This window comes from Callospermophilus lateralis, chromosome 1, assembly GCF_048772815.1.
Source record: "Callospermophilus lateralis isolate mCalLat2 chromosome 1, mCalLat2.hap1, whole genome shotgun sequence".
NCBI classification, from domain to species: Eukaryota; Metazoa; Chordata; class Mammalia; order Rodentia; family Sciuridae; genus Callospermophilus; species Callospermophilus lateralis.
The window spans coordinates 192,363,793-192,390,472 of record NC_135305.1 but is presented as its reverse complement, the minus strand read 5'-3'; the positions used below and the strand labels follow the sequence as shown (position 1 = coordinate 192,390,472).

At 33.6% G+C, this 26,680-nt stretch overlaps 2 protein-coding genes across 3 annotated transcripts in view; one reads left to right on the top strand and one right to left on the bottom strand.

Moving 5' to 3' along the window:
- Zcwpw2 (zinc finger CW-type and PWWP domain containing 2) overlaps window positions 1-477 on the bottom strand; it is a 140,234-nt gene extending 139,757 nt beyond the window's left edge. Inside the window, exon 1 of the mRNA XM_076843076.1 lies at window positions 122-477. The gene's annotated coding sequence lies outside the window, so the exon portion shown is untranslated. The remainder of the gene's footprint in view (window positions 1-121) is intronic.
- Window positions 229-26,680, top strand: Azi2 (5-azacytidine induced 2). Of its 2 annotated transcripts, none has more exons than XM_076843041.1 (8): window positions 229-778; window positions 8,829-9,049; window positions 10,620-10,745; window positions 11,180-11,279; window positions 12,304-12,452; window positions 16,812-16,870; window positions 22,426-22,544; window positions 24,606-26,680. In XM_076843041.1, exons 2-8 carry the CDS (start codon window positions 8,834-8,836, stop codon window positions 25,016-25,018), a joined length of 1,182 nt encoding a protein of 393 aa, XP_076699156.1. In that variant the 5' UTR covers window positions 229-778; window positions 8,829-8,833; the 3' UTR covers window positions 25,019-26,680. The 2 variants fall into 2 exon arrangements, with proteins under 2 accessions (XP_076699156.1, XP_076699164.1); XM_076843049.1 differs by having other exon boundaries at window positions 230-301.

The window sequence follows — 26,680 nt, the reverse complement described above, 5'->3', positions numbered from 1 at the left end:
TGAGCCGACTCGCACCCCACGCTGGGATACCGGGTGGACGCGGATAAAAAAAGACGCGCTAGAGGGCGCCCCCGAAGGCGGCTTTCGGACCAACCGCCGCGGCGGCGAGCAAAGCTCTTACCCAGTTCCACTCCGCCTCCTCGCGTCGCCGCGGCCCAGCCCTGTCCCGTCGCGGAGGCTCACGGGACACGTAGTACGCTGCTCTCTCCGGCCCCTCCTCCAGCCCGGCTCCGCGAACGCCCTCCCAGCTCCCGCGGGTCTGACTTCCGGTTTCCTTGCGCGGCCCTAACGTGGAGCCCCGGTAAGGCGACACCCGCTTTTCCGGCTCTGAGGCGCTCTTCCACCTTTTCAACCCTCCCTCGACAAGGCTTGCCCCTGCGGCGCGTGACGCGGCTACGAGCGCGAGCGAGTCCCGACGACGCCAGCCGGCGCCGACGGGCCTGGGTCTCGGGCGCGCGCGCGCGCGTTGCTGGGTAACGGGCCTGCTCCCGCGGCCGCCGGGCCCCTCCTGCCTCGGCGGGCCCCTCCTTCCAGAACCCCCAGGGGCCCTGCCCAAGGGCAGGGCTGCGTCGCGAGCTCCGCTGAGGCTGAAGAAATGGGAATCCCTTTGCGGCGCACCTGGAGCCGCCACCTTCTCTGGGGAAGCAGCGGTGTCTTCGAGGAAACCGGAAGCCCTTGGTGACCCCTGGCGACCCGGTTTGTTTTCAGGCGGTTTCCATACACTGGGGAATCGAAACTCGGCGGCCCCAGGGGCGGCCCCACGTAGCCAGGGTTCAGGGTGAGTGAATCGTTTGGGCTGGGTGGGAGCTAGCGTGCCGGCAGTGCTGGGACCAACCTCCGTGCTGTAGTGGGTCGAAGCCACACGTCATTTTTCCCTCATCCTCTCCCACGCCCCCTTCCTTGGGGAGCTGCCCACCCCAGGCTTCCCTGGCCGTGACATCCCCGCGCCTTAGCTGTTCCAGGCCCCTTCTTGTCCTTCACTTTACTTTTCACCTATTGCTCATTTGCTTCTATGCTCTGATTGACTGGGGCTTTTTCCAGTTTGATTTCATTCACCGAGATGGCATTTATATCGGAAAGGAAAGAGGGACGTGTAACTAGGGCGGTACTACCTGGGCGTCTGAGCAATGAACATCAGCCCTTTGCACCTTGTCGAGGGCTGGCAAGCTGTAGGTATTCGCCATTTCTCCGGTGTCTAACCTGTCGATTCCAGTAACGTTTTGGATTATTTCGGTTGCAAGGTAGGCTAACACCCAATCTCCCACACACAAGGAGCTCGAATAATTGAAAGTGAAATAAAATAACCACGAAAATTGTAATACAGGTAGATCAAAACAAATGGCCTCCTCCGACGTATTGGAAATACCGTAAAGTGATTGAAGACACTGATGTACCAGGGTTGAAATTGACCTTGCTCCTTAAACATAGAAGACACTTTCTTTTTTATTATTGGAATTTTAAAATGGATTGAACAATATCTTAGGGCATAACTTAAATTTCACTTCTTTTTAAACGCTCTAATTTGCCCAATCTGATAATCAATATTTTTTTCTGTAAATTGGGAGTGGTAGATTATTCACAAGATGATTATGAAATTTTAATGCATTATTGTTTGTAAATGTAAATTGTATGCCGATATTAAGTTTTAATATTAAAGAGACAACGTAGTGTAATGGAAAATGGTAGTGAATTAAATCAGAACTCCAGAATCTAAGCAGTGAATTTTCCATTGATTCATTTGACACTTGGAAAGAGGTCTTCCTTCTCCTTTTCCCTATCTTTAAAATGAGGGTAATGCTTACTTTCTGGGACAGCAAAACATAGTTTATAAGAGTTATGTTGGCCTTGGAGTCAGCTATCCCTCTTCATGTCTCATTTACTCCTTCTGTGAAATGGGGATATTATAGCCAACCTCAGAGGTTTTATGTAAGTTTGATGAATTCTTATGAAGAATAAATGAGATAGGTGCCCTAAAAGGTGAAGCATACTACTTGGTGTACCATAACTATCTGATTAATATTAGTTAACAAGCGCACACCTGTAATCCCTGCGGCTCAGAGGCCGAGGCAGGAGGATCTGCGAGTTTAGAGCAAGCCTCACCAATTTAGCACCATCCTGAGCAATTCTGCCAGACCCTGTCTCTAAAGAAAATCTAATAAGTATATAATAATTTCTTATTTAATACTCCCTGTTCTTCTAGGTGCCCATTGTTCTATTAAATTGTTCATGTTTTTCCCCCTTTAAAAAAAGAAAAGAAAATATAAAAAAGGTTAAGCCCCTCTGGGTTCAATCCCCTGTACAAAACAAACAAACAAACAAAAAGTTAACAACACAGAACATTATTATAATTATTAAGTAAAATAATGTGATACCTTTTTTATAATCCATGACGTAGTGGAATCAATGTAACTGTTTTATGGTGCTAATATTCTTATCATTGTTAGGAAATATTTATTAGTAACACCAGTGTCATTTATTAATGCATTATAAATTACTTAAAGGAATGAAAAGAAGTAGACTGCTGTTTACATTATGCTATCCCTGAAACAGTCTTAGGATTCCCTGTCCACACAAACTAAATTTCTGAATTAAGGCAGTTAGTGAGTCAGTGAGGACCATAAAAATGAAACTGGAGTTTTCATATTGTGTATCTGATGCTGATTTTATTTTTTGGACACTTATTGAATAGTAGATTAAATTTGATTACTAAGGTACCTAGATTAAGAGATCAGATTGTATCTTGAAAAAAGGCACTTAATAATCCCTTTTTTATAAACTGGGAAGCCATCCCTGCCCCTAATTGTTTCATTACTAATGGACAAAGAGCAGTAAGTGTTGGTCTCTCTGCCTCCTTAAGACTTAATCCTTGTGCCATAGTATCTTAACTAATTGTATGAAATGGGCTCAAGAATATCCTAACATCTCAAGAGATAGAAAGGTGATGGAAATTCTAAACAAGATTCACTACAGGGAACAATACAGAATAGAGGAAAAAGCCTACTGTGTAATTTTGATTCAAACCCCAGTTACTTACTGCTGATGTGATTATGGGCACATTTACCTCACATCTGAGCCTCAGTTTCCTCACTAAGGTAATAATACCTTTCTGACCAAGTTTAGTGTAGACTTGAGGTAATGTGTATATTTGACCTGTTACTCAGTTTCTGGCACAAATGTGAAATTCCTTCTATCTGTTCAGGTTGCTATTCTGTATTTGGATTAAAATTTTGCCTTCATAGTTTAGTAAAGTCACATCTTAGTGAGATAGTCCAACTGACATTTATAGATGGGAAAATTTAGATCCAGAGAGGTAAAGTGAACTAATCTACAGTCCAGGTGGCTGATCTTAGAATAGAACCTGGCTTTCTGAGTGCTAGACCAGTGTTCTTTCTACCAGAGTTCTGACTTATCCAGAATCTTATTAGGAAAATCAGAATTAATTTTTTGTTCTATTTAGAATGTTGCATCAAGGGCATAAATTTAGGAGACAGTTTATGTGAATTCACATCCCAGCTTTGCCACTCATTTGTTGAGTAACTACAGATAAAACTTTATAAAATAGGATAATAGTACCTACCTAAGAAGTAGGAAAATGCATATAAAAGCATTAGTACTTGACATATAGCAAGTGATCAGTAAAATAATAAACATAACAATATTGAAAAATGGCAGGATAATCTTATTTATTTTCAGAAAAAAGACCAGTGTAGTCTCAGAAGATATTTCTATGTTTTGTAGTCTACCAAACCCCAGTGTATGTAACTTGAAGAAGAGACTCCTCTCCGTGTCAATTATAGGGAACACTGAAATTTAACATCTTTTAAAACAATACTAATAATGTTTGAACCTTTTCCCCAGGTGTCTTTCCATTAGCCTCAGATAGTATCCTTTTCTGCCCACCTTATCTGATAAATAGCGCCCTCTTTTCTCCATTATCATTCCTGAAATTTTATTATTCTCATCAATAATTGTCATCTTTCACCTCAATCCTTAAATCTTCATGAAAGATTTAGGTGGTATTTACCAGTTGGTACCATAGATCTATCCTTGCCTACAGATGTTCAAAAATAATAGTTATAATTGGAATTCTATGACTCATATAGTGATTTGTTAACTCTTACTGAATCTAGATGAGTAGTTTTTACATTAGTATGGACCTTAAAATTGCCTGGGGTGCTTATTGAAGTGCAGTTTGATATTTCTATCATATATTCTAATTTACATAGATCTTTATTGGAGCCAAGTAATCAATATTGTTGCACAGAACTCCAAGTAATTCTAAGGCAGTAGTCCCTTCCATACCTCACTTTCTCTAATCCTGGCTTACGTCATGTCCAGCTTCTTGGAATGTTCTTGAAAAAGCCAAATTTCTTTGTGGGATGTCTCTGGAATAGTTTATTATTGATTTTCATGATTGAGAGAAATCTACTTGTATTGGGGCAATGTTTTGACATTTGTTAAGTTTTAAAAGTTAATTTACTAATTCCTGCTGGACTACTGAAAATATTGTCTTTTTTGATAGTGTGTTCTCGCTCTCTTTTTTTGGTGGGAGGATGGGGATGGTGCTGGCTGTCTAAACACTGGGCATTCTACCCCTAGCCCAGGAATTCTAATTTTCACTGGCAATATTCTATTCCTGGCATTTATTTTTAAAATATGAGTAATTGAAACAAACGTTTGCTATTTTAAGAAAACTTAAGTTATGATAAATAAAATCAGATTTAGGTAAATTTTTCAAAATGTTAAAGCTAGCTTAATCTAGTTAAGTGTAGTGATAAGAAATTAGGTTTTTACCACTTATCCAAAAAGTCAAATTTATGGGCCTGCTTATTTGTATATCTATTAAGAAACATTGTAACACAGCAAAAATATATAAAACTGAGCCTTTGCATTGAGGCAAACTACTGTGGTTCCCCTTACTTCTCTGTAGAAATAAGGTTAAGGAAGGATGAAGGAGGCTTATATAAATAATAAAACTGAAGGCTACAAATATTCTACTTTTACTTTGCCCTCAAATTTCATTGTAATAATAAATATAATGGGATATTTGCTTCATATTAATTGGTTTCTTTTTAAGATCTTATTTTCCTGGACACTATGGCTTTTAATCTCCAGAGGTCCAGTTTGTTCAGAATAATAGAGTACATATTTACATTCTGATGCATTTGATTTTATATTTATTTTGGAATAGAAATTAAAATTCTGATTCTCATTTTACAGTGAATTTAAATACCAACTGCTTAAAACAATAAAACTTGATGTATGTAGTGCTAGTGGATTTTCTCTTGTTCATGTGACTAGTTCTCATATAATTTTTAGTATAGATAAACAATTTTTATACTACTTTCCAAATCATATTTATAGAATCAACATATAGAATGATATAAAACTTGAAAAATCCATTATATGCAAATAGTTTTCTTTTATTTAGACCACACAGTGTGCAATTTTTTGATAATTTATTAATTAAAAAGATAACAGAATGAACAAGTCTGACTACTCATTTTACCTAAAAGTGACAAGCTATCATTGTATAAAATGTGGTATTGTTGTCTCAGTACACCACCCCCTACCTTCCATCTAAAGTGCTTATGAACTTTCTAGTGTGTTCCTTGTTTTATAGTTCTCGATGAAGGTTTGCAATAGATTCATTGGAGAGGGGAAAATATTGGTAGCTCACATTCTGAAATCCAAGTACCTCTGCTACATACTAATTGTCTTATTCTGGCTAACCTTCATAACCTTTCTTGTTCCCAGTTTTTTCATCTGTAGTCCTAATTAGGATGGTCCTGAAAATTAAATGGGACAAATATTTGTAAACAGCCAATACTAAGTAGTTTATTTAGTGAGTTGTATGAATCAGCTTTGTATTACTAAGTGAAGTGCCTGAGAATGTGCTACTTATTAAGAAAAGGTTTATTTTGCTCAGTTTGGGAGGTTCAAGTGCACTTCCAGGCTTTGGGCATCTGGCAAGGATGGCACATCTTGGCAAGGACACATCTAAGCACAAACTACCCATATCACAAGCCAAGAAGTGGGAGCAGAGAAGACTGGATCAGAGTCTTGAAGTCACCTCTGAAGGCATGCCCCCAATAACTTACAGATCTCCCATAGGGTCTTATCTCTTAAAGGTCCATAGTACTTAACTACCAGTACCACCAGCCTTGGGGAGTGGACCTTTGAGGGATACTCATCCAAACCAAAGCAGTCATGAATGTTTTTAATGAATATGTGTAAATATTTTTATACTTTAACCATGTCCACTTCTATCTTTTTAAAAGTTCTGCAGAATAAAGACCAAAATATATGTCTGTCTATCATAAAGGATCATCTCCATTTATCTTCATCGCATGTTTCTAATCTCATCTACCATTATGCTTTTCAACCTCCCCAACACTTTTCCAGATTTTTGAACTTGTTCCTCCTGCTAGAAGAAAGCAGAATGTAAAGGTTTAAGAACAATAAGTACAATAAAGATAACTACACAGTCATTTGATCTGTTATGGTATCTTCTTTGAAAGTCATTCCTCCCCATCTACAGTTCATGCATCATTCTGAATTGTTTCAAATATATTACCTACCTTTAGGTATAATAATTATTTTTCTGGACATCTGTCTCTCTCACTGAGTTTTCTTGCTTTTTTTCTTTCATCATGGTCATTTCATGATAAAAATGAATACAGATTACACAAGTAAACAAGTTTAGTAACTTGAAATAGTTGAATTTAGGGGAAGTAAACCAGTTTAGAGGAGGAAATCTTAAAACTATTACTAGCAAAGAGTGTAGCTTGCAGTAGTTATTTATAATAAGAATCTTGACACTTTTTGGATACTGCTAATAGCATAGTCCATACTTGTTTTTGAACTTTATTGATTACCTGGGAAAAAATTCTAACTTAATAGAAATTGCTCATATGTTTAGAAAATTTTAAATTGGAATTGGTGTGGATTGACTGGATGGTAGGTTTTACCTATTCAAAACACATAGTGTACACATTTATTTTTGCCTACATTTTCTGTGATCCTACAAAGACACAAATTGTTTAGATACTCCAAAATTTGATTTCAGTTGAGAGCAACCAGAAAGTTTCAGTTATAAAATTAGAAAAGCAGAAATATAATGATAGTAGACCAGACTCAGAAAAACACAAAGCCTTTTGTTAATTATTCACATTGTCTGAGATAAAGCAAAACAAACTATAGGCATTAATTGACATGGGGAAGGTAGTTCCAGAGGAAAGCAGGCCTAGTGAAAGATGAATTTTGTGGTTGATTTTGTTTATATCTAAACTCTCTACTATTTTACTTTGGAAAAATTACTTAATACCCTTCTACTTTAATTTTTTGATCTATAATGATCTTAAAGTCTAATATTAGTAATCAAATTTTATTCCAAGCAAGGAATAGTAAAAAAAAAAAAAAAAAAAAAAAACCTTTTTTTTTTTTTTTTTTTTTTTTTTTAGCAATCATTAGTTACTAATCTATGTGAAATTCCATTGGTATTCTTATTTAGAATGCTGTATTTAGTGTTTTATTTTAAAGTAAAAAATATTTGGAAGAATTCTTTTAGATTTTCTAACATGACCTACAATCCTTTTTACTCTGTTTTTCCCAAGAGGTCTTAAAAGGTTTCAGCTACAAGTTCTTCCGTAGCATTTTTCCAGGTACATAACTCTTGGATGGGAAGGTAATATCGAACTTAATAGCAAAAGCAGATACACAAGCAAGTATATATATTCAGTAAGTAAAGAAAGTAGCTGGCTCCTGCTTTTAGGTTTTGGAGTCAGAGTTTGATTTGAATCCTATTTTATCCACTCATGTAATGATCAGTATTGAGTACTTCATGTACGCTGATGAGTTGGGGACATAGTGATGAACAACATAGACATAACGTCTGCCCTCATAGAGCTAAAGTTTCACTAGCTTTAGGCAATAAGGCCTACCTATTTAGATGATCCCTACCTGACAGAATGTTTATATGATTAAATGAGATAATATTGAAAGAATGTAGTGTGTGGTACTAGGACATAGTAGACACTCAAATGTTAATTTGTCTTCTATTGTGAACATATGACAAACATTACTAGTGTGGAAAGAATATAGTAGAGAAGGTATTAAAATTTTTATAATTTTATGTCATGAATTTGAAGAATTTTTGAAAATTGACAGTTTTATAAACTATAAAATCTTGCTACTGTAGATCTGAAAGTGTAAGTGTTAATGAGGAAAAAATATGTGGGCATAAAGTGTTTAAAAATTCTGATTCTTTGGTGAAATTGGTATTTCGTAGATTTTTATAGAGCTTCCTGATAATAGATCATGGTTTTAAATGCTTTATGGCTATGCTCCTACCCCAACCCCTTGACAATCCGTGTTTTCTTGGTACTGCATCCAGAATGCTCTACCACTGAGATACATTCCGAGCCCCACTGATTGTTTTTTTTAGTATAACTTTTTTAGTTGTAAATGGACACAATACCTTATTTTGTTTATTTGTTTTTATTTGATGCTGAGAATTGAACCCAGAGCCTCACACATGCAAGGCAAGCACTCTACTGCCAAGCCACAACCCTAACCCCAAATTTTTATTTTGAGACTTTACCCTGGCTAACCTTGAACTTGTGATCCTCCTGCCTCAACTCCTGAGTTACTGGGATTGCAGGTGTGTGCACCCCTACACATAAACTCGTATGCTTCACTGCCTCTAAAAGAAAATAGGATTTTTTAAACATTGACCCAGTATTCACATTATTTTGAATATATCTTTTTTCTGCTCATTTATTCCTTGAGATATTTGTATTTCATGTTTCTTTTTTTCTTTTAAATAGCTGTCATGGATGCACTAGTAGAAGATGATATCTGCATCCTGAATCATGAAAAAGCCCATAGAAGAGATACATTGACTCCTGTATCAATATATTCAGGAGATGAGTCTGTTGCTTCACATTTTGCCCTTGTCACTGCATATGAAGACATCAAAAAACGACTTAAAGATTCAGAAAAAGAGAACTCTTTCTTAAAGAAAAGAATAAGGTTTTTAGAAGAAAAGGTAATTTCTTCTATCTTCATTATGATTTATTATGTGAAAAATAATTCAAAATATATTTTAAATTTCAGATATTTTCTGTCTTATATTCCATGATTATGCTAAATTTCTAAGGATATCTCTACAAATCTCAAACCCTGGCTTTAAGTGTATACTGTTTTTCATATAATATGTGCTTGCCAAATGTTTGTAGATTAGGTTTTAACAAATTGGAGGAGTTATATTCCTAGTATTTTTCTTTCTTTTTTTTTCAGATTGCCTTACCTTCATAGCTGTATGTATCTTACTCAGAAATTTGAAATCTGTGCAAAAATAAATAACATACCAAAGAAGAAAATTAAGTTTCAAAGGAGAAAGCTCTGGAACTTTGTTTTAATGTTTAGTAAGGTCTTCACCAGAACTGAAATCTTACCTCCACATTCTCATTTATTCTTTCACATGCATAATAGAAATAATTATTTTAACTGATAAATTAATGTCATTTACTTTTTCCTTTAGAAAGCTGACGCTTCCATATGTTATGAAGTAAGGTAGCTGATTTACTATGTCACCAGACTTACTATTATTTTCAGTGTTGGAAAATCTTCCTCAATCATCCATTTATTTTTAAGTTTTAAAGTTTTGACTTCTTAGTTGTGTTTCTTCATCTCAGATTTGTATTTTGTCTTGTAAATAGCAGCTTCCATAAAGGGTAAAGAAAATGAGTTCTCAAAAGCCAAAGAAATGAATTATCCTATATTTTAAAAACTTGAGGATGAAGTGTGGTAGAGTTCACTACATGTAGGGGAAAGTAAAGTGAGGGGAGTCAGTTATAAAAATAATGATAATTTTATTATATTCACATGAATTTTACAGTAATTAAGTAAATTAGTAATACACTGGGATAAACTGAGAAAAGGAAACTTTTTGGAGCTCATAGCTGTATTCATTTTAAAATTCAGTGCAAAAATGGGATTTTATGTATAGTTACCTCTGGAAATTATTCTGTACTTTGTGACCAGTAAGCATATTAATTCCAATTCTGGAATAATAAGGGATTTAATGAACTAACACATTTATTTATTAAAATGTCAAGTATGACTTAATTCACTATTTTTTTTCAGATAGTGGAAATTAGATGCTATAAACTAAGTACGTCAAAAGAATAGTATACTCCGTTGTAGTATGATGGTTTAATCAGATACTATAAAGGATAAAATGCGTTAAGTAAAAGCATAGAAGGCTTTTTAGAAGTATTCTATATTGTTTTGCTTTCTATTTTTTAACATATTTTATTTTTTAATTGTACACAATACCTTTATTTTGTTTATTTATTTTTATGTGGTGCTGAGGATCTAACCCAGGGCCTCGCACTTGCTAGGTGAGCAATCTACCACTGAGCCACAACCCCAGCCCTGTTTTGCTTTCTTAATCAGTAAAGATTAATTATATGGAAGAACAATATTCACTTATAGGCTAGGCTCTATCCCTGCACTGAAGTAGTATGGTGCCATCAGAAGACTGACTGACTTTTTTTTTTTTTTCCCTGTAAAATATCCTCTTATAACTTCCTTTTCTGATTTTATACCATTAGCTTGTAGGAGCTCGATTAGATGAAGAAACAAGTTCTGTGGGACGAGAACAAGTAAATAAAGCCTACCATGCATATAGAGAAGTTTGCATTGATAGAGATAATTTGAAGAGCAAATTGGACAAGATGGTAAGTTGTTTTGAAATAATTTATCTGTATGTTGAAAATGAGTTTTCTCCTTTGTAAGGTTTAAAATTTAAAATGAGCTTATATATTTACATTTATTAATTAAAAATACACATGCTTAAGGCAAAGTGGAAATGATTAATAATTATATTTGTAACTTACAAACGAAAATAAGTACTTAATATGTAATGATTTGTAGGACTTAAATACATATAATGCCACTAACTTATTTTGAAAAATCATGACATGGAAGGGAGTCATTATATTTAAAATGTCATATGTTAGATACAGCAAATTAGTAAGGAACTGAGTTCATTTTCCCATCTTGCCTTTAAAGGCCTAGAATGAGTTTTTTCAACATCTACCTGAAAATTAGCATATACTACCAACCTATAGATTTTATTGAATGTAATTTGGCATTTTCCCTACTTAACTAGAATAAAGACAACTCTGAATCTTTGAAAGTATTGAATGAGCAGCTACAATCTAAAGAAGTAGAACTCCTCCAGCTAAGAACAGAGGTGGAAACTCAGCAGGGTATGCCAATTACTTATTATAAATATTCTAACAGAATCATTTTTCTATATGTGTGTTAATACTATTATTTTTAGGCTTATGTTTTTCTGTTTTGCTTTCACCCAATATTGACTCCTTTTAACTTCAGTTAGAAATTATACCTTTTTAGAGAAAATTTGTTAATTTTTATCTAGTATTAGTTTGTGATAGAGTAGGAAAGGAGTTTAAAACTCCATCCTCATCATAACTTCCAGGTCCGGTCTTATCCATCTTACAGAACATTTTGCCTAGACATGTAGTCACGGAAGAGTTTCAGTTTTTTTCTTTTTTTTCCTGAAGGTTTTTAAAAGCCACAAATGAGATGTTGGGGTGGGAAGTTAGATCTGGGGTTGCGGATTATAGTCTGTTCCTATGAACATTCTCATGAGATAATCTAAAGAATAAGAATAGGCTTCTGAGAGATCTTTGAATAGAAAATGTATATGAGATCTCTTATGGTAATTGGTTGGGCTTTTTTGTAGATGGAAAGACTAAAAGTACTAAGTCAAAGATAAAGCAGTGTACAGCTTTAAGTTTCTATAGTATAATGTTTATGAATAAAATTGTTTTGACACTGTGTCCTGGATTTGTTGGTCAAACTTTATTCTTTCTGAAAGGACTAGATGAAGTGATTAGCTGAACCTTAGTTTATTATTTTTGTCACTGTCTTAACATTGGCTTATGCAAAACAGATTACTGATATGCTACATTTTAGCATTTGTTTATGGGTATGGTATCTTAAAGTTCTATACTGACAAATTTATACTTTGACTTAAATAACAGAATCAGAGATGGAGTGGTTAATACATTCTAAAACAAGAACATTAGATGTCTTACTCTTTAGCATAGATATTTGGAAGTAATTGCTATTTCTTTTAAAACAAAACTATGGTTGTACATGTTTTGTATTTTTGTTATCTATATTTAATCAGCATAACATTTTTAGAATTGAAGTCAATGTAAAAGGCAAAGATAACAGTTTTTATATTATTCATCCTCTTTGTAGTGATGAGGAATTTAAATCCACCTTCATCAAACTGGGAGGTGGAAAAGTTGAGCTGTGACCTGAAGATCCATGGTTTGGAACAAGAGTTGGAACTGATGAGGAAAGAATGTAATGATCTTAAAATTGAGCTGCAAAAAGCCAAACAAATGGTACTACAAAATTATTAATTGGGAAATTAAGTATTCTTTGTGCATTCGATGTAGGATTTATCACAAAATATTAAACTATAGATTTACTATTAATGTAATTACTAATATTCATTCCCTGAAAAGTTCATGTTATCTTCTCCTTTAATCATTTCTGCTAATATTGGATACATTGTGTACTTTTTAGCCTGACCTTAAAATTTTGTAATTCATTTTTTGAAGACTTATTTTTAAAAGGCTTGTAAAGTTATTTATTGTAACTATTCTTTCAAACTCCCTTTCCTTTAGTTTTCTTGTTTTTTTTCCTATAAAGTTTAAAGAAAACTAACATTTTAAGTTTCCCATTTTATTTAACTTAATAATTTGATTTAAACATTGCAAAGACAACTTGATTTTTAGAATTCTTTCAAAACCTACCACCAACAAAGAAAATTGTAGTCTGCTTCTTTCTAGAAGAATAATACTTTTAAGGGCAACATTTAACTATTAGCAAATAGTTGAGAATTCAAGTACTGGAAAAGAACCAAACCCGCCAAGCTGCTGTAGTGTGGTTAGCCTAACGTCATCCACTAAAACATGAGATGATTCTCAGGTCCTTCCCAGGAGTGTGTTTACTATTAATATACATTAAGCTCTAATAAGTATGGCCATATGTTTTCAGGTGGAGATAACACTCAGAATGAAAGAAAGTGATAAAGAAATAGGGGAGCATGAGAGTACTGTGTCACATGCAAAATATGAAATAGTTATTGAAAGAAATTGAAAAGCTTAGTGAAAGCCTGAAACAAATAATAATTTCACATATTCATGTATTTCACACTAGATGTAATCAGTTAAATATTTCTTAACTCAACCATTTTGATAACCAGAGCATTCCAATACTATTGAGGAAGTATGTCTGCTATTCCATGTTCTTCTGGGATCCTGCTATCTAAAAGAGGAACTACCTCCTGTACTTCTGACTGCCAACCAGGATTCTGCCCTTGAATCCCAAGTGTTCATAGATGGAGCTAATACTTCTCTCTTTTATAATGTAGTCTTTATCAGAGGCAGCCTACTAGATAAGAATGAGCCAGGATAAGAATAACACAGTATTCTGCCTTGGCTATAACCAGAAGAATTCCTCTGAACCAAGCAATAAGAACTTCCTTTGGCGTCCCCAGCTCTGGTAAAGGGGAAACATTATAAAAATTACTGTCAACTCTTGTTAGGGCCAATAAAATGCCAATGGTTTTTGTGTTTCCTACTTGACATTGGAAGTTGATTTTCCCGGCCACACACTATAATTTCTTCAAAAGCTTCCAGCATCTTTTCCTTACAAGATTTACACTTTGAAGCTCTGAGTTCTAATTGTTAGTGTATATATTCTGCTTGATATTATTTGATGTGTTTTGGTCAGCTTTTTTGTTAACTGTGACCAAAAAGACCTAACAACAACAATTAGAGGAGGAAAAGTTTATCTTGGGCCTTATGGTTTGAGAGGTCTTAGTCCATAGGTGGCTAGAAGAGCTCCAGCTGAGTCAGAACATCATGGCAGAAGGGTGTGATGGAGGAAAGCAGGTCAGGACATGGCCACCAAGAAGCAGAGAGAGAGAGTTCCCCTCACCAGGACAAAATGTAAACCCAGAGGCACAGCCCCAATGATCCACCTCCTTCAGCCACACCCTACCTGCTTTCAGTTACCATTAAATTAATTCCCTATCCAGGAATTAATTCACTGATCCCATTAAGGCTGTAATAACCCAATCATTTTACCTCTACATCTCCTGCATTGTCTCACATTATTTGCTTTGGGGGGATACCACATCTAAATCACAACAATAACTATTATACATGGTGAATATTTTATTGTAGAGTAGAAAGCTGTGCTACAGAATCTTAGAAGTCTGGCTCATAATTGTGCTGCTTATTAACTGTAAAATTAGGAATTTCATTTAACTTATTAGGGAATTTATTTTCTCTAGATGTTAAGTACCTATTTTTTTTTCATGAAAGTTAAATTATTATGTATAAAGCAGTTAGCATAGTGCCCAGAACTTAGTGTATTGAGTACCAAATCTTATTTCCATAAGACTTAATGAGGGTAATCCAGAGGGGCAGTGCTCTTAGGTCTCTGTTTGAGGGTCTAGGGCATAGTTTTGGTTACTAGTAGTTTTTCTTTTCCACTAGATGGTGCTGGGGAGTGAATTTGCTTTTAGTTTAGATCTATTATAAGCAAACTGGTCACAGAAAAACAGATATAGTGGAAGAAACGTTTTTTTTTTTTTTAATGATGAAATTAGAGACAACAAACTTTTAAGGGTTGAAGGTGAGATAAAGGAGGGGGAAAAGATTTCAAGCATTGTACCCACTCTAGCATTTATTTATTAAGTGGTAGATAGAGGTTATGAAGTGAAAATGTTCATAATTACCATAAAGAAATGAACTGAGGATAAAAAGAATGGAAATAACAATATCAAAGGTTCCAAACTGAAATCTTGATGTTGTGAAATCTTGATGCCCTTTTAAATTTATTTCAGAGGTGTTGCTGATTAAAATCCTCTTGGATGTGGGAATCTTAGAACAATCCAAGAAAGAAATTTATATTCACACTAATAAACTTGTTTATACTTATTACAGCCAAATATACAAACATTAAGATGGTACTTTCCTTTCTATTAAATGAATTTTATAATACCTTCTGGAATGTGGAGAAGCATTCTATTTGGACATATTAGGGTTTTCTTTTCTTTAGTACCAGGTATTGAACCCAGGGGTGCTTAACTACTAAGCCACATCCTCACCTCTTTTTTTTTTTTTTTTAAGTTTTATTGATTTTAATTTTTTTAAATACATGACAGTGGAGTGCATTACAGTTCTTATTACACATATAGAGTACAATTTTTCATGTCTTTGTATATAGAGTACATGCTAATTTATGCCTTTATACATATACTTTTTGCATTACAATTCTTATTACACATATATACCACAATTTTTCATATCTATATGTTGACACCCAATTCGAGTCTTCATACATGTACTTTGGATAATGATGTCCATCATATTCCATTGCCCTTGTTAATTCCCTGCCTTCTCCCTTTCCCTCCCACCCCCTTCCCTATCTAGAATTCATATAATCCTTCCATTCTCCTCCTCCCTACCCCACTATGAGTCAGCCTCCTTATATGGGGGGGGGGGGACACTTTTGTTTTCTTTGGGATTGGCTAACTTGCTTAGCATTATCTTCTCCAAGGCCATCCATTTGCCTGCAAATGCCATGATTTTATTCTCTTTTAATACTGAATAAAATTCCATTGTGTATATATGCCATCCCTTTTTTATACCTTTTTTTAGAGGCAAGATCTCACTGAGTTGCTTAGGGCCCCACTAAGTTTCTGAGGTTGACTTTGAACTCACAATCCTCCTGCCTCAGCCTAAGTGAGTCACTGGGATTACAGGTGTGTGCCACTGTGCCCAGCTAAGGTTTTCATTTTTGTTTTATAGTATACTCTCTTGATTAGTGTTTGGTGCTATTATGGTCAAGGTTGCAGAGGTAATTCCACTTTTAGATTTTCTTTATCTCCCAGTATTCCAGCATTTACATTCAGAACAGTTGATCCTATTAAGTAATGCAAACTCTGTAGCTGAAGAAGTATAAGAAACTTTGGGCCAATAAAATTGGGGTTTCTATAGTAGACGTCTGAGGTCCCTAAAAATAGCCCATACAGGAAGGTTCAGACTGTGCTTTTGTGAATCAAAGGTTCTGAGAAGTCCTATAATATACAAATTCTGTATAATTTCAATATTTCCCAAGAATTTGTAGCCATGGGTACCCTGAAACTCCCATACTGCATGAGTTAGAAAACAAATCCATTTATTACCTTCAGAACATTGTAAACTGGCTATAATCTTTGAATGTTAGATCACTCTTTTTGTTAGACAGTAGCTGTAAAAATATTTTGATGACTTTTTTATAATAATACAAAAAGATGAAATACTCCAAACTTTAAATTTCTCAAGAAGTTCATTCACATTTTCCTTGAATAAACAGTATGATAATGTGTTGTACTATTTTGAATATAGACTTCAGATTGGTATGTTCAAAGATACATTTGTAGGACTCCCAAGTACTTTTACATAGGAGAAATTTTATTGATTTTCTAAAGAAAATTAAAATATTCTCTAAAAAATTTAAAGTAATTTAGAAATATTTGTGATAGCTTGGTAATATTTTATTAAAATTGAATATGAAATTAGTTTTATGCTATTCAATTATAAGTATATTCTGTAAAATTTGAATCTTCTTTGGTAATACCAAACTGAGAATAAACAGAATAATAATTTTAACTTTTTTTAAAAATTTTTTAAAATAAATGACAGGATCCACCTCAGGAAGACAGTATGAAGAGCAGAGATCTCCAAAAACTAAGCATTTCAAGGTATGAAAATTCTTCAACATTAAAATAATACATGTTTTCTTCTGTAGGTCACTTTGGGTAGGTACCTGGATTTCTGTTTTGATTCAACCTTAAAAACACAGCAAATAGATATTATTTTGATGCTGAATTTAACCTCTGATCACAATATACTTATAAAAACATTTTAACTTTCACTTAACTGCAGCCTTGAACTTAAGTGGTAGAAAGGTGCACATTATGATATCTTAGACAAAGCTTCTGAACATTAAATAATATTTTGGATCTGATTTTAAGGAACTAGCTTTTGAAAGTATTCTGTAATAAACCCTGTTTTTTGAACATGAGAAATTACACATTTCTATTTATAGTAATATCCCTTTGTCTTAAGGGCAGTCTTAGAGACAATGTTCGTCTTTGGAATAGCATAAAGTTTAAGAGAGTTATTCCCCCTTAGGTTTAGAACAGAAGTAACTATCAGAGTTGATGCACTTCAGCCCTTTTTTTTCCCTCAGATACTTACCATTTTTACGTAAGTAACTTCTTTGTTTTAAATTAATAATTTTTGTTCCTATTATGTTAGGAAGGCCTCTCTACATGGGTATCTTCCATCCAATGAAAAATACTGATTTGACTTCAGTGTTCAGTTATTTGGATTTCAGAGTTTAGTGATTTAAATAAAATATGAATTGTCTCAGACCTATTACTGTTAAAAATTTGCTTGAGAGAAATGATCAACTAAGGAAAACAGGAAATCAGGAGAAGGCACTTCTGTAAAGTGAGAGTAATAAATATTTCGTTTTTGTGGACTGGCCATGTAGTCATTCTGCTGGAACTATTCACTTCTGCTATCGGAACAGCATTTCGATTCTGTCTTCAAATTTTATTTATTTTTGCAGTAAGGAAGTTTTTTTTTTTTTTTTCCTTTTAAATAATGTATTTAGTACAGTGTTCATGTAAACTTTTCCTTAGAAGTTATCTTCTTTGTCAGAGTTACCTATTCTCTGATCAACTTGTGTTTCCCCTTATTAATTGTGTTGTATTTATCATTTTTATAAAGCCACTTCAAATCATTTCTGAAAAGAAGCAGGGAACCAATAAATACATTGATTATAGTAGCTTAAATAATTGGGGCTATATAAAAACAGTATATTAGGTATACATACTATAGAAGAGGATTTCTGCTTCCATTTGGGGATTACATAATTTGGATCATATCCACTGAGAATAACTTAAAAAGCTGACTACCTCCAAAAAATATTTCTTTGAAGGCTTCAGATAACTATCAAGATAGTGAAGAATCTCTATGACAGGATTTGCAGGAATTTGAAGGTCCAAGAAAGTGAGTAGTTTTTGAGGCTATGGAGGTAGCTATAATTATGGCATCAAAGAATAGCCTTCAGCTCTCTCAAGCTCAGTATCATTTCAGAGGATCAGCTGAGAGAAACAGTTTTTAGAAAGAATTGCCTTACATTCATTCTAAAAGTTGCTTTGTGTTAAAACAATGCCAAGAGTATGATATGTTAAATAAATGTGCAATTAGAATAAATGCTTATGGCTCTCCCCTTAGTACTCAAATACACTTTTATGTGTGTGTTTTTTCTTCAAATTAGTTTGCATTTAACTTAGTAGGCACTATGAAATACAAAACTGGTTAGGTTTCTCCCTTTTGATTAGCAACTAAAGAACCTAACCAAAGTTTTGACCTAACTTTGGTAAAGATAAGTTATATCATGTAGTCTCATGTTAGCCTCATTCCCACATGTATATTGTCTTTTGTTTTTTCTTCATTTCATCATTTATACCTATTTCTAGTATGTATTCCTGTGTTTTTATTAATCTTCATAAGTTACTTTCCCTCTTTTAAGTGAAACAACTCAGATGCTAAATTTACTAATTAGAGAAAAAGTATATAGGAATATATCCATAAAACTATTAACTAAAAGCTTAGTTTTTTTTTTTTTTTCAGTTTTAGGTGGACACAATATCTTTATTTTATTTTTATGTGGTGCTGAGAATCGAACCCAGTGCCCCACGCATGCCAGGCGAGCATCCTACCACTTGAGCCACATCCCTAGCTCCAAAAAGCTTAGATTTTTTTAGGATTTTTTTTTCAGTTATTTAGAAAATTCTTTTTTTTTAATTTTTTTTTTAATTCCTCTATATATTGCCAGGCAAAGGAAGGTACTATAATATTTTCTTAAGACATATTGACCGTTTTGATTTCTGGTGGCCTTTTATATGGTACTCATTATATTAAAAACAATTTTTTTTTTTTTTTTTTTTTACAGTAACAGCCCTGTCAGAAATTTAGCTGGTGCCCTGTTTCAGTGTCAGCTTTAGGTTGATAATTTAGGTTTTAAAACTATATCTCTGTATGGAGTTACTGTCTTTCTTTTGCTCATCATCTGTAAACTTATAGAGCTAGCTATGTTATAGATGATATTAAAATATAAATTGCTGGTTCAGAATATATGGATTAGTGTTTTTCATCCTCTTCTGTGTTTCTTTAATGAACATGAAATTTTGTGTTGAGCATTTTAAAAATATGGAATAAAACACAATAGAACATATAAGAGTGTAAAATGATTTCTATTCCTTGCAGTCAAAAATGTTTGAAAGACACTATGGGGGAATCAAAGTTGGTAAAATATACACTTTTTAATTCTCTAGCTTTCAGTTAAAAATATAATTTTTGAAAATTAAATTAAGGAAATTTTTTCTAAAGAAAAAATTTGTATGAGATATAAGTACAAACTTAGTTAAGTAGGTTTTTCTTATAGGAGTATTTATTTCTATATTAAATAAATGCATATATAGTATTAGTTAAGAAGACTGGATTTTTACACAATTTTATTTTACAATCAGGACTGTAACCAGTTCTTGAGATGCAGACAAGCAAGTTTCATAACATTTAAAAGTCAGAGGTGTGAAGTATCATTCTGGGCTGAGAAGACTGTATTGGCAGTTAACTTATTATAGGTGCTTGGCGAGTGGATGATGAGGATATGAGAAATGCTACCCCCAAAATGCAGTGATCAGTCATTAGACTGGACAGGTAAAAAGAGTTTTGAAAAAACAACATAGTTTTACTTAAATATATTATTGAATCTGTTTCCTCATGTACACAATTAAGTTTACCCAGTTAGCCAAGTTGGTATGTATATATAATTATATAATGTATATAGAATAAATGCTCAATATATCTTTTTTTTGTTTGGTGATGACACCCAGGGCCTTGCACATGCTGGGCAAGCACTGTAGTAATTTAGCTACATTCCCAGCCTTTTTTAGAAGTTTTTATTTTGAAACAGGGTCTTACAGTTGCCTGGCCTAATGACTTTGAATCTAGAATCCTCTGCTACAATCTCCCATGTAGCTGGGATTATAGGTGTCTGTGTCCACACCCAGCTCAATCTACTATTTTTTAGAATCTTGTTTGGGTTGCTTTATTGTCACACACCAGTATTCAAGCAGTTACGGAAGATCTTCATAGACAACTGTAAATATTAATAGGATTTTGCTTGTATGTCATTCAAAGCAAAACTAGAATGATGTGACATGCAATCTACTATGAATAGTCTCACAACTACCTAGATAAAATACCTAATAATTCACCGGGGTTAGTTGGAACCCTGCTAAAAATTTGAGAGATAACAACTTGGCTTTTCTAATCAATTAATGGTTTAAACTCTTTGTTCAAGTTAATAGAATTAAAAAAAAAATTTAAACAGTTTTGAAGACTATAGCACTTTAATATTAACAGTAAGTGGCACTAACTGCGATTACTTTGTTATCCACAAGAGGGAGAGCTTATATTTAGTAATGGTCTTAAATTCTTTGGAACTATAGGTTTCAGTTCAGGTGACATGAAGGGCAAAAGACAAAATGATGACGTGTGTTAATCATGGTGACCCAGTATTTAACTTAATCTAATTTTTAAGCAGTCTTAATTAAATTGAGTTTAAAAATATGTACTAGATGCTATTTTGTTATTACTCTTATATTTGTTTCTATGCCTAGCTGTTTTGAATTATTAGATGTACTTGGTATTTCAATACCCTAACACTATCATGGGTGTTTTCTCCAAGTCACGTATTCATTTACCATGTCATATCGATAATAAACTGTTCTTAAACTGTTTTATTGATATCCTGACTGTGTGCATGAATTAGTACATGTGCAGTGATTATACCAAGTGCTTTATAATGTGAAAACATACCAAATGCCTAGAATTGAACCAAGGAATCAACAGTTCTCTTCACACTGTCTCCTGTGTAAAACATTAATTGTAGCAAACATCTCAGACATTTACTGGTTAAGAAGTGGTTAACTAATTTTTGTAAAGTAAATATTTCATGCCTTTCAAAAATCTGCAAAAAGTCATGTCTTTTTTCAGTGCGCGAAAGGTTATCCAGTGACGTTCATAACATTTTTCTGCAAAGCAGTACAAAGTTTATTATAGTCTAAGTAGAATGAGAATATTTTAATAGAAAAGGTATTTAACCTTACACAATTCAAAATAATTGATATATTTGTTGATTCTCTAACTAGGATATTAAATTTAGATTTTAAGAGGGTTATTGCCTTGAAGTTTAAGTTTTGTATATGGCCAGGCAAAAATTAAAGCAAGAGGTGACATGTTTGCTTAGCTTGATTTCCTTACTACTAAAATTGTAGTGTATCTCTCAGATGCAATATGGTTGTTGGGATGCTATGAGATCAGCTATTTTTATACTTAATATTTGTGTGTTCTTGTACAATGAAGTGAGAATATATGCTGAAGATTTCAGTCTATTTAGTTTACAATTAAAAATCTAAAGAAAGTTATGACTATCAAGTAAGAATATTTAATGGAAAATAAAACCTTTAAAAATTAGATTTAAAATAATTTATATTTCCTCAGATAATTGAGATAAAATACTTTTAATGATAAAAATTTTGAAATTTTTATTTGTTTCATATAATCCTCCTTTTGTAGATTCTTCTTCCTTAGGAGGAAATCATCTGGCTCTTCATGTCTTATGCTGTCATGTCACATTGATTTAGAACCAACAGTATGAGACAACTCAGTCAAACATAAAGAATGTAATGTGTGAAACCTAAATTTTATTTTAATGTGGACTTGGGTATATATTTAGCAATTGATACATCATTTCAATTTATAATGTCAAAATAATTAAAAGATAAATACATGTATATATGATTATAACTTTATTCTTGATCAGATTTACAAATAAGCATATTCCTTATTACTTATAAATTATATTAACACCAGTGCACATTATAGACTGTAATAAAATATCAGTTCTGAAACCGGTAAGAAAACGTGATGGTTAGAATACTTCTTTTTTTAAACTTTCTGTTTAATGCATACAATTATTTGCTAGAAATTAAGAGGATGATGTTTTTCTTAACATCTTTTCATATACAATGTCCTAATTATCTTGCAGTTGTTTAATTTACATCATCACAGAACTGACAGGAGCAGAAATATAGATCTGCTTGCTTCTGTTTTAAAGTTACTCCTTGTTCATGAAAAGAATGAATACTAACTTCTTTAAAAAAAATTATTTCAGTGATAATATGCAACATGCATACTGGGAACTAAAGAGAGAAATGTCCAATTTACATCTGGTGACTCAAGTACAAGCTGAACTGCTACAAAAACTGAAAACCCCAACTGCAATCAAGAAAGGCAAGTTACTATTTACCGGAAACTACTCATTCCAGCTAAACTGCTTGAAGAACAGCTAGCCATCGTATCTTATCAAAATCTCATCAAATGAGTTTGATAAGTCATAGTATATTTAGTGTGTTCACAGCCTACCCATTCTCTGCTTTGGCTTCAGTCTCATACTGGTCAACTTCACACATAAAGGTGTTGCTGATGTGTTTTTTCTTCAGTACTGTATTCTTTTCCCCTTGTGGCTTTTCTCAGCCAAGTGTTGCTTATGTGTATAAGGCTGAGGTGTTAAGTTTGCTCTAGTTGACCTTTTACCGCAACTACTTCATATATATATTTTTTAAAAAGCCCAAAAGCAATTTTTCATTCCAGTGCTACAGAATGTACCAGAGTCCTGGCTTTTCATGTTGTTTGTTTTCAAAACAATAACTGATTCATTATTTATTTGCATTTTTTATAAACTTAATGTTTCTTTCTTATAAGAATAGCTTATTAGATGGGAGGCTAAGTGCTTTACCACATCTCCTTCAACCAAAAATTTTCATTGCTTTGCCTTTCATATTTAACTGTTTGACCAATTAAACTTTTTTGAGTTTTATGTTAGGTAGTTTGCCTAACTATTCTTAATACCATGGAGAAAAATCAGTGCATTTGTGCCTAGTATTACATAATAGTATTATTTCAAAAAAGTAGTGTTCTATAAATTTGAATATTACTTTTTAAAGGAATGAGACTTTAAAAAAAATAATCAACACCTAATTTAAAATTGCTATTTGCATTTTCATTGTCTTGAGAGAACTGTATTTCATAAATAAGTTTTCCTCAGGAGTGTTTCTTAGTGAAAGAAAATGTTACATAATGGGAAGAAAACTTGAATTCAGAATTCCTTTTAGTTCAGGAGAGCTGGTTACTTAAGAATGAAGGGAAAATAATATGGTGTTCTGTGGTCTATGAAAAACTACAAGTAGAGGGTAGAAATAATACCTTTCTTTAAAGGGACACAATAATTTTGCAGTGAGTTTTTAATGTGGTTCTTTGTTCACATAGTAAACATTAACTCCGAAGAATAATAAAGGAGCAGAGCTTAGAAGTGGTTTATCTGTTGTTCCTTCTTAGCTGGTTGATGATATATCTTCTTGATGCTTGGGACTGTAAATTCACCAGCATATTTCCTTATACAGTGGCAGGCATAAAGTCACCACTCCTTACCACAGAGCTCATTGTTTTTGAGGAGTGGTCAGAAATAAGACTATAGATCACTGAGGTTTGTCCCCTCGTCTTTTTTCTGACCTATATAGTACCTCTGTCCAGAAGCTGAACACTGTTAATTCTGTTGTTTCTCCCCCACCACCCCCATTCATCTTCCTAAGAAAAAAGACAATGAGCTTATTTTATAATGTGGTTCTGTTTGTCCTAAACTACGTAGAGTAAATCCTTAGTTACCATTGGCCGTCTTTGGGCTAAGTATACATTTATCTTTTAACCCTGATAAGTTGAGTTAGAAATAGAGGGGAAGCCCATATTACCAATTGCTGGCTGTGGCCAAATAGGGTCTTTTTCTTAAGTCATTATTGCATGTATATGAAACATTATTTTTCCTTTTTTAAAAAGATTTTACCTGTATTGTGACCACAGCAGAATTCACAGTTGCTCTTATAGGTTTATTAATAAGAAACAGAATTAATTTGCAACTTTTATTTTAACTGCTTTATCTATAAAAAGTCTTTAAATGTATATTAAAACTTCATTTGGCTCCTAAAAATTAAAAATAGAATTATTTCTGAAAAAAAAATCACTATTGGAATATCCATGGAGAAAAACCTTGAATAAGCAAAGGAATATTATATTTAACTAAAACTTAAGAACAGCTTTCTCAGTCCCCACTTGCACACAAATGATCTACAAGCCTTCAACTAGTCACATTAATGGCCTAGAACAGGATCTTTATTTGTATCTTGAAAATGTGAATTTCATTATCATTTCTAGGATTTAGCAAGACTAATGAAGTATTATATTTTATGATCACAAATGCCATGAAAACGGACATTTATTTAGCCTATGCTTTCTTTTTAGCCTGCACACCAATAGGATGCATGGAAGACCTTGGGAAAGAAGGAACGAAACTGCACTTGACAAATTTCACTGCAACATACAAAAGACATCCCCCTCTGTCACCAAATGGCAAAGCTCTCTGTCATACTACATCTTCTCCTTTACCAGGAGATATAAAGGTTTTATCAGAGAAAGCACTTCTCCAATCATGGACAGATAATGAGAGATCCATTCCTACTGATGGTACAGACTTTCAGGAACACAACTCTTATGGCAGAAATTCTCTGGAAGATAATTCTTGGGTATTCCCAAGCCCTCCTAAATCAAGTGAGACAGCATTTGGGGAATCTAAAAGTAAAACTTTGCCTTTACCCAACCTACCACCATTGCATTACTTGGATCATCATAATCAAAACTGCCTTTATAAGAATTAATTCTGAAGAGTTTCATGATTTGATCATGAGGACACTGTCTCTCTCAGTGGTTCTCCAAGGAAGTTATTTAACAAACTGAAAGTGGGCTTTGATTAAAATTTTGCAGAGTTCTTCAGTATATACATTCAAACACACTGTACGATATTATGTAGTTGATTTTCTAGTATGAAAGAAGAGTACCTCCAGCTCCATATTCTAAGAATCAGATATGTGCTACTGTACTAATTTATAAACTTAAGGTGTTTCAAAAAGACAATTCTACCTTTGATAACAATTGTAAAATTTTGCCTCGCAGATTAAGGGAACTGGATATTTTTAGACATGGTTTTATGAAGTGTGTGAAAGGCCTAGACATCTATCCATAAAAATAAAAGGAAGCCTTGAATACAGGGAAAAAACCATGTTCACTGGTTCAGATATGCATAAAGGAGCAAATGGCAATGCAAATAAGTTAATATTCTATTGACTTTATGATGCATAGAGATAAGAAATATCATAATGGAATAAAAATGACTAGGTCATTATATCTCTATGGTATTGTGTTTTAGACATTAAGATTTAAATAATCATACTTTAGAATTGCAATTTGAATTCTAAGACTTGAAATGACCATTGAATCCAACTCTGTCCCAGTACATTCAAGTCCTAAATGGATAAAAAGATGAAATAGTTACAAACTATGTGGTATGTGAATAAACTATTATAACTTTATACACCATTCAATTAGAAGTAGAGCATCTTTAAAATTTTGAGTCTAATCTGTCCCTCTGGTGGTCCATAATGAAAATTTAAATGTGTATAACTGTATAGTCATTTTCTTCAAAGGGAATATTGCTGCTTGTTGTATAAAGCAGTTTATAAATTGTTAGACTTTGTTTTGAAATGTAGTACTTGAGAAAGTGATTTTTGAATTATAAAATTTCACTCTAGAAATAAATTTTGTGCTGCATTGATATAGTACAATCATGAAATATCCCCAAACTCATTCTAACAGGTCATTTGTAAATAAGTGAGGAAATAACAAAGGTGGCTTCACAGGAAAATTGACCTGAATTCTTTCAGGATAGAAATATTAATAATAGTAATAATATTTTACTTGGTTCATACACCTTTTGCCTAGGATACAGTGTTTCATGTAGGAAGGACTTTATCCTTTTTGATAGACAGTTCATATATCTTAAATTCAAAAGAGTATCACAGATCTTTTCCATATTATTGAATAGCATACACAGACAATGTTCACCATTCTTTTTGTCTTTCTATTATCTTACTCACTTATTCAAGCTTGTCTGTGATTAATGGAATTGAAGTCAGATGCTGGAATTTATTCTGACCAGCGAACACAGCTGACTCAAGGGAGTACAGTCTTCTGCCAACTAATAGAACAAAACCCAATATGCATAAAACAAATATAAGATTCCAGGCTTTAGCTGAAGGAAGCAACTACCTGTGTAATAACAAAGCAGCATAAACTATTTCTCATGTGGCTGCATAGGCTGTATATTATCTCTAATCTCTAATGTGGCTTACTGGTTTGCCTTTTTTAAAACCATGATTGGAAATTTCCCTTCGTAAAGTCAGTCAGTCTTACGAGATAATGGCTTGATTAATGTTTTGAACAATGCCAAGAAATTGTTTAATTAAAATTATTTTTGTTTGAAA

Bases quoted from the DNA above. Each gene is read 5' to 3' on its own strand.
- Azi2 (XM_076843041.1), top strand. From the start codon at position 8,834: ATGGATGCACTAGTAGAAGATGATATCTGCATCCTGAATCATGAAAAA. The intron at 11,280-12,303 runs GTATGCCAATTA...TCCTCTTTGTAG, and splicing joins AGAGGTGGAAACTCAGCAGG to TGATGAGGAATTTAAATCCA. The intron at 22,545-24,605 runs GCAAGTTACTAT...CTTTCTTTTTAG, and splicing joins CCCAACTGCAATCAAGAAAG to CCTGCACACCAATAGGATGC.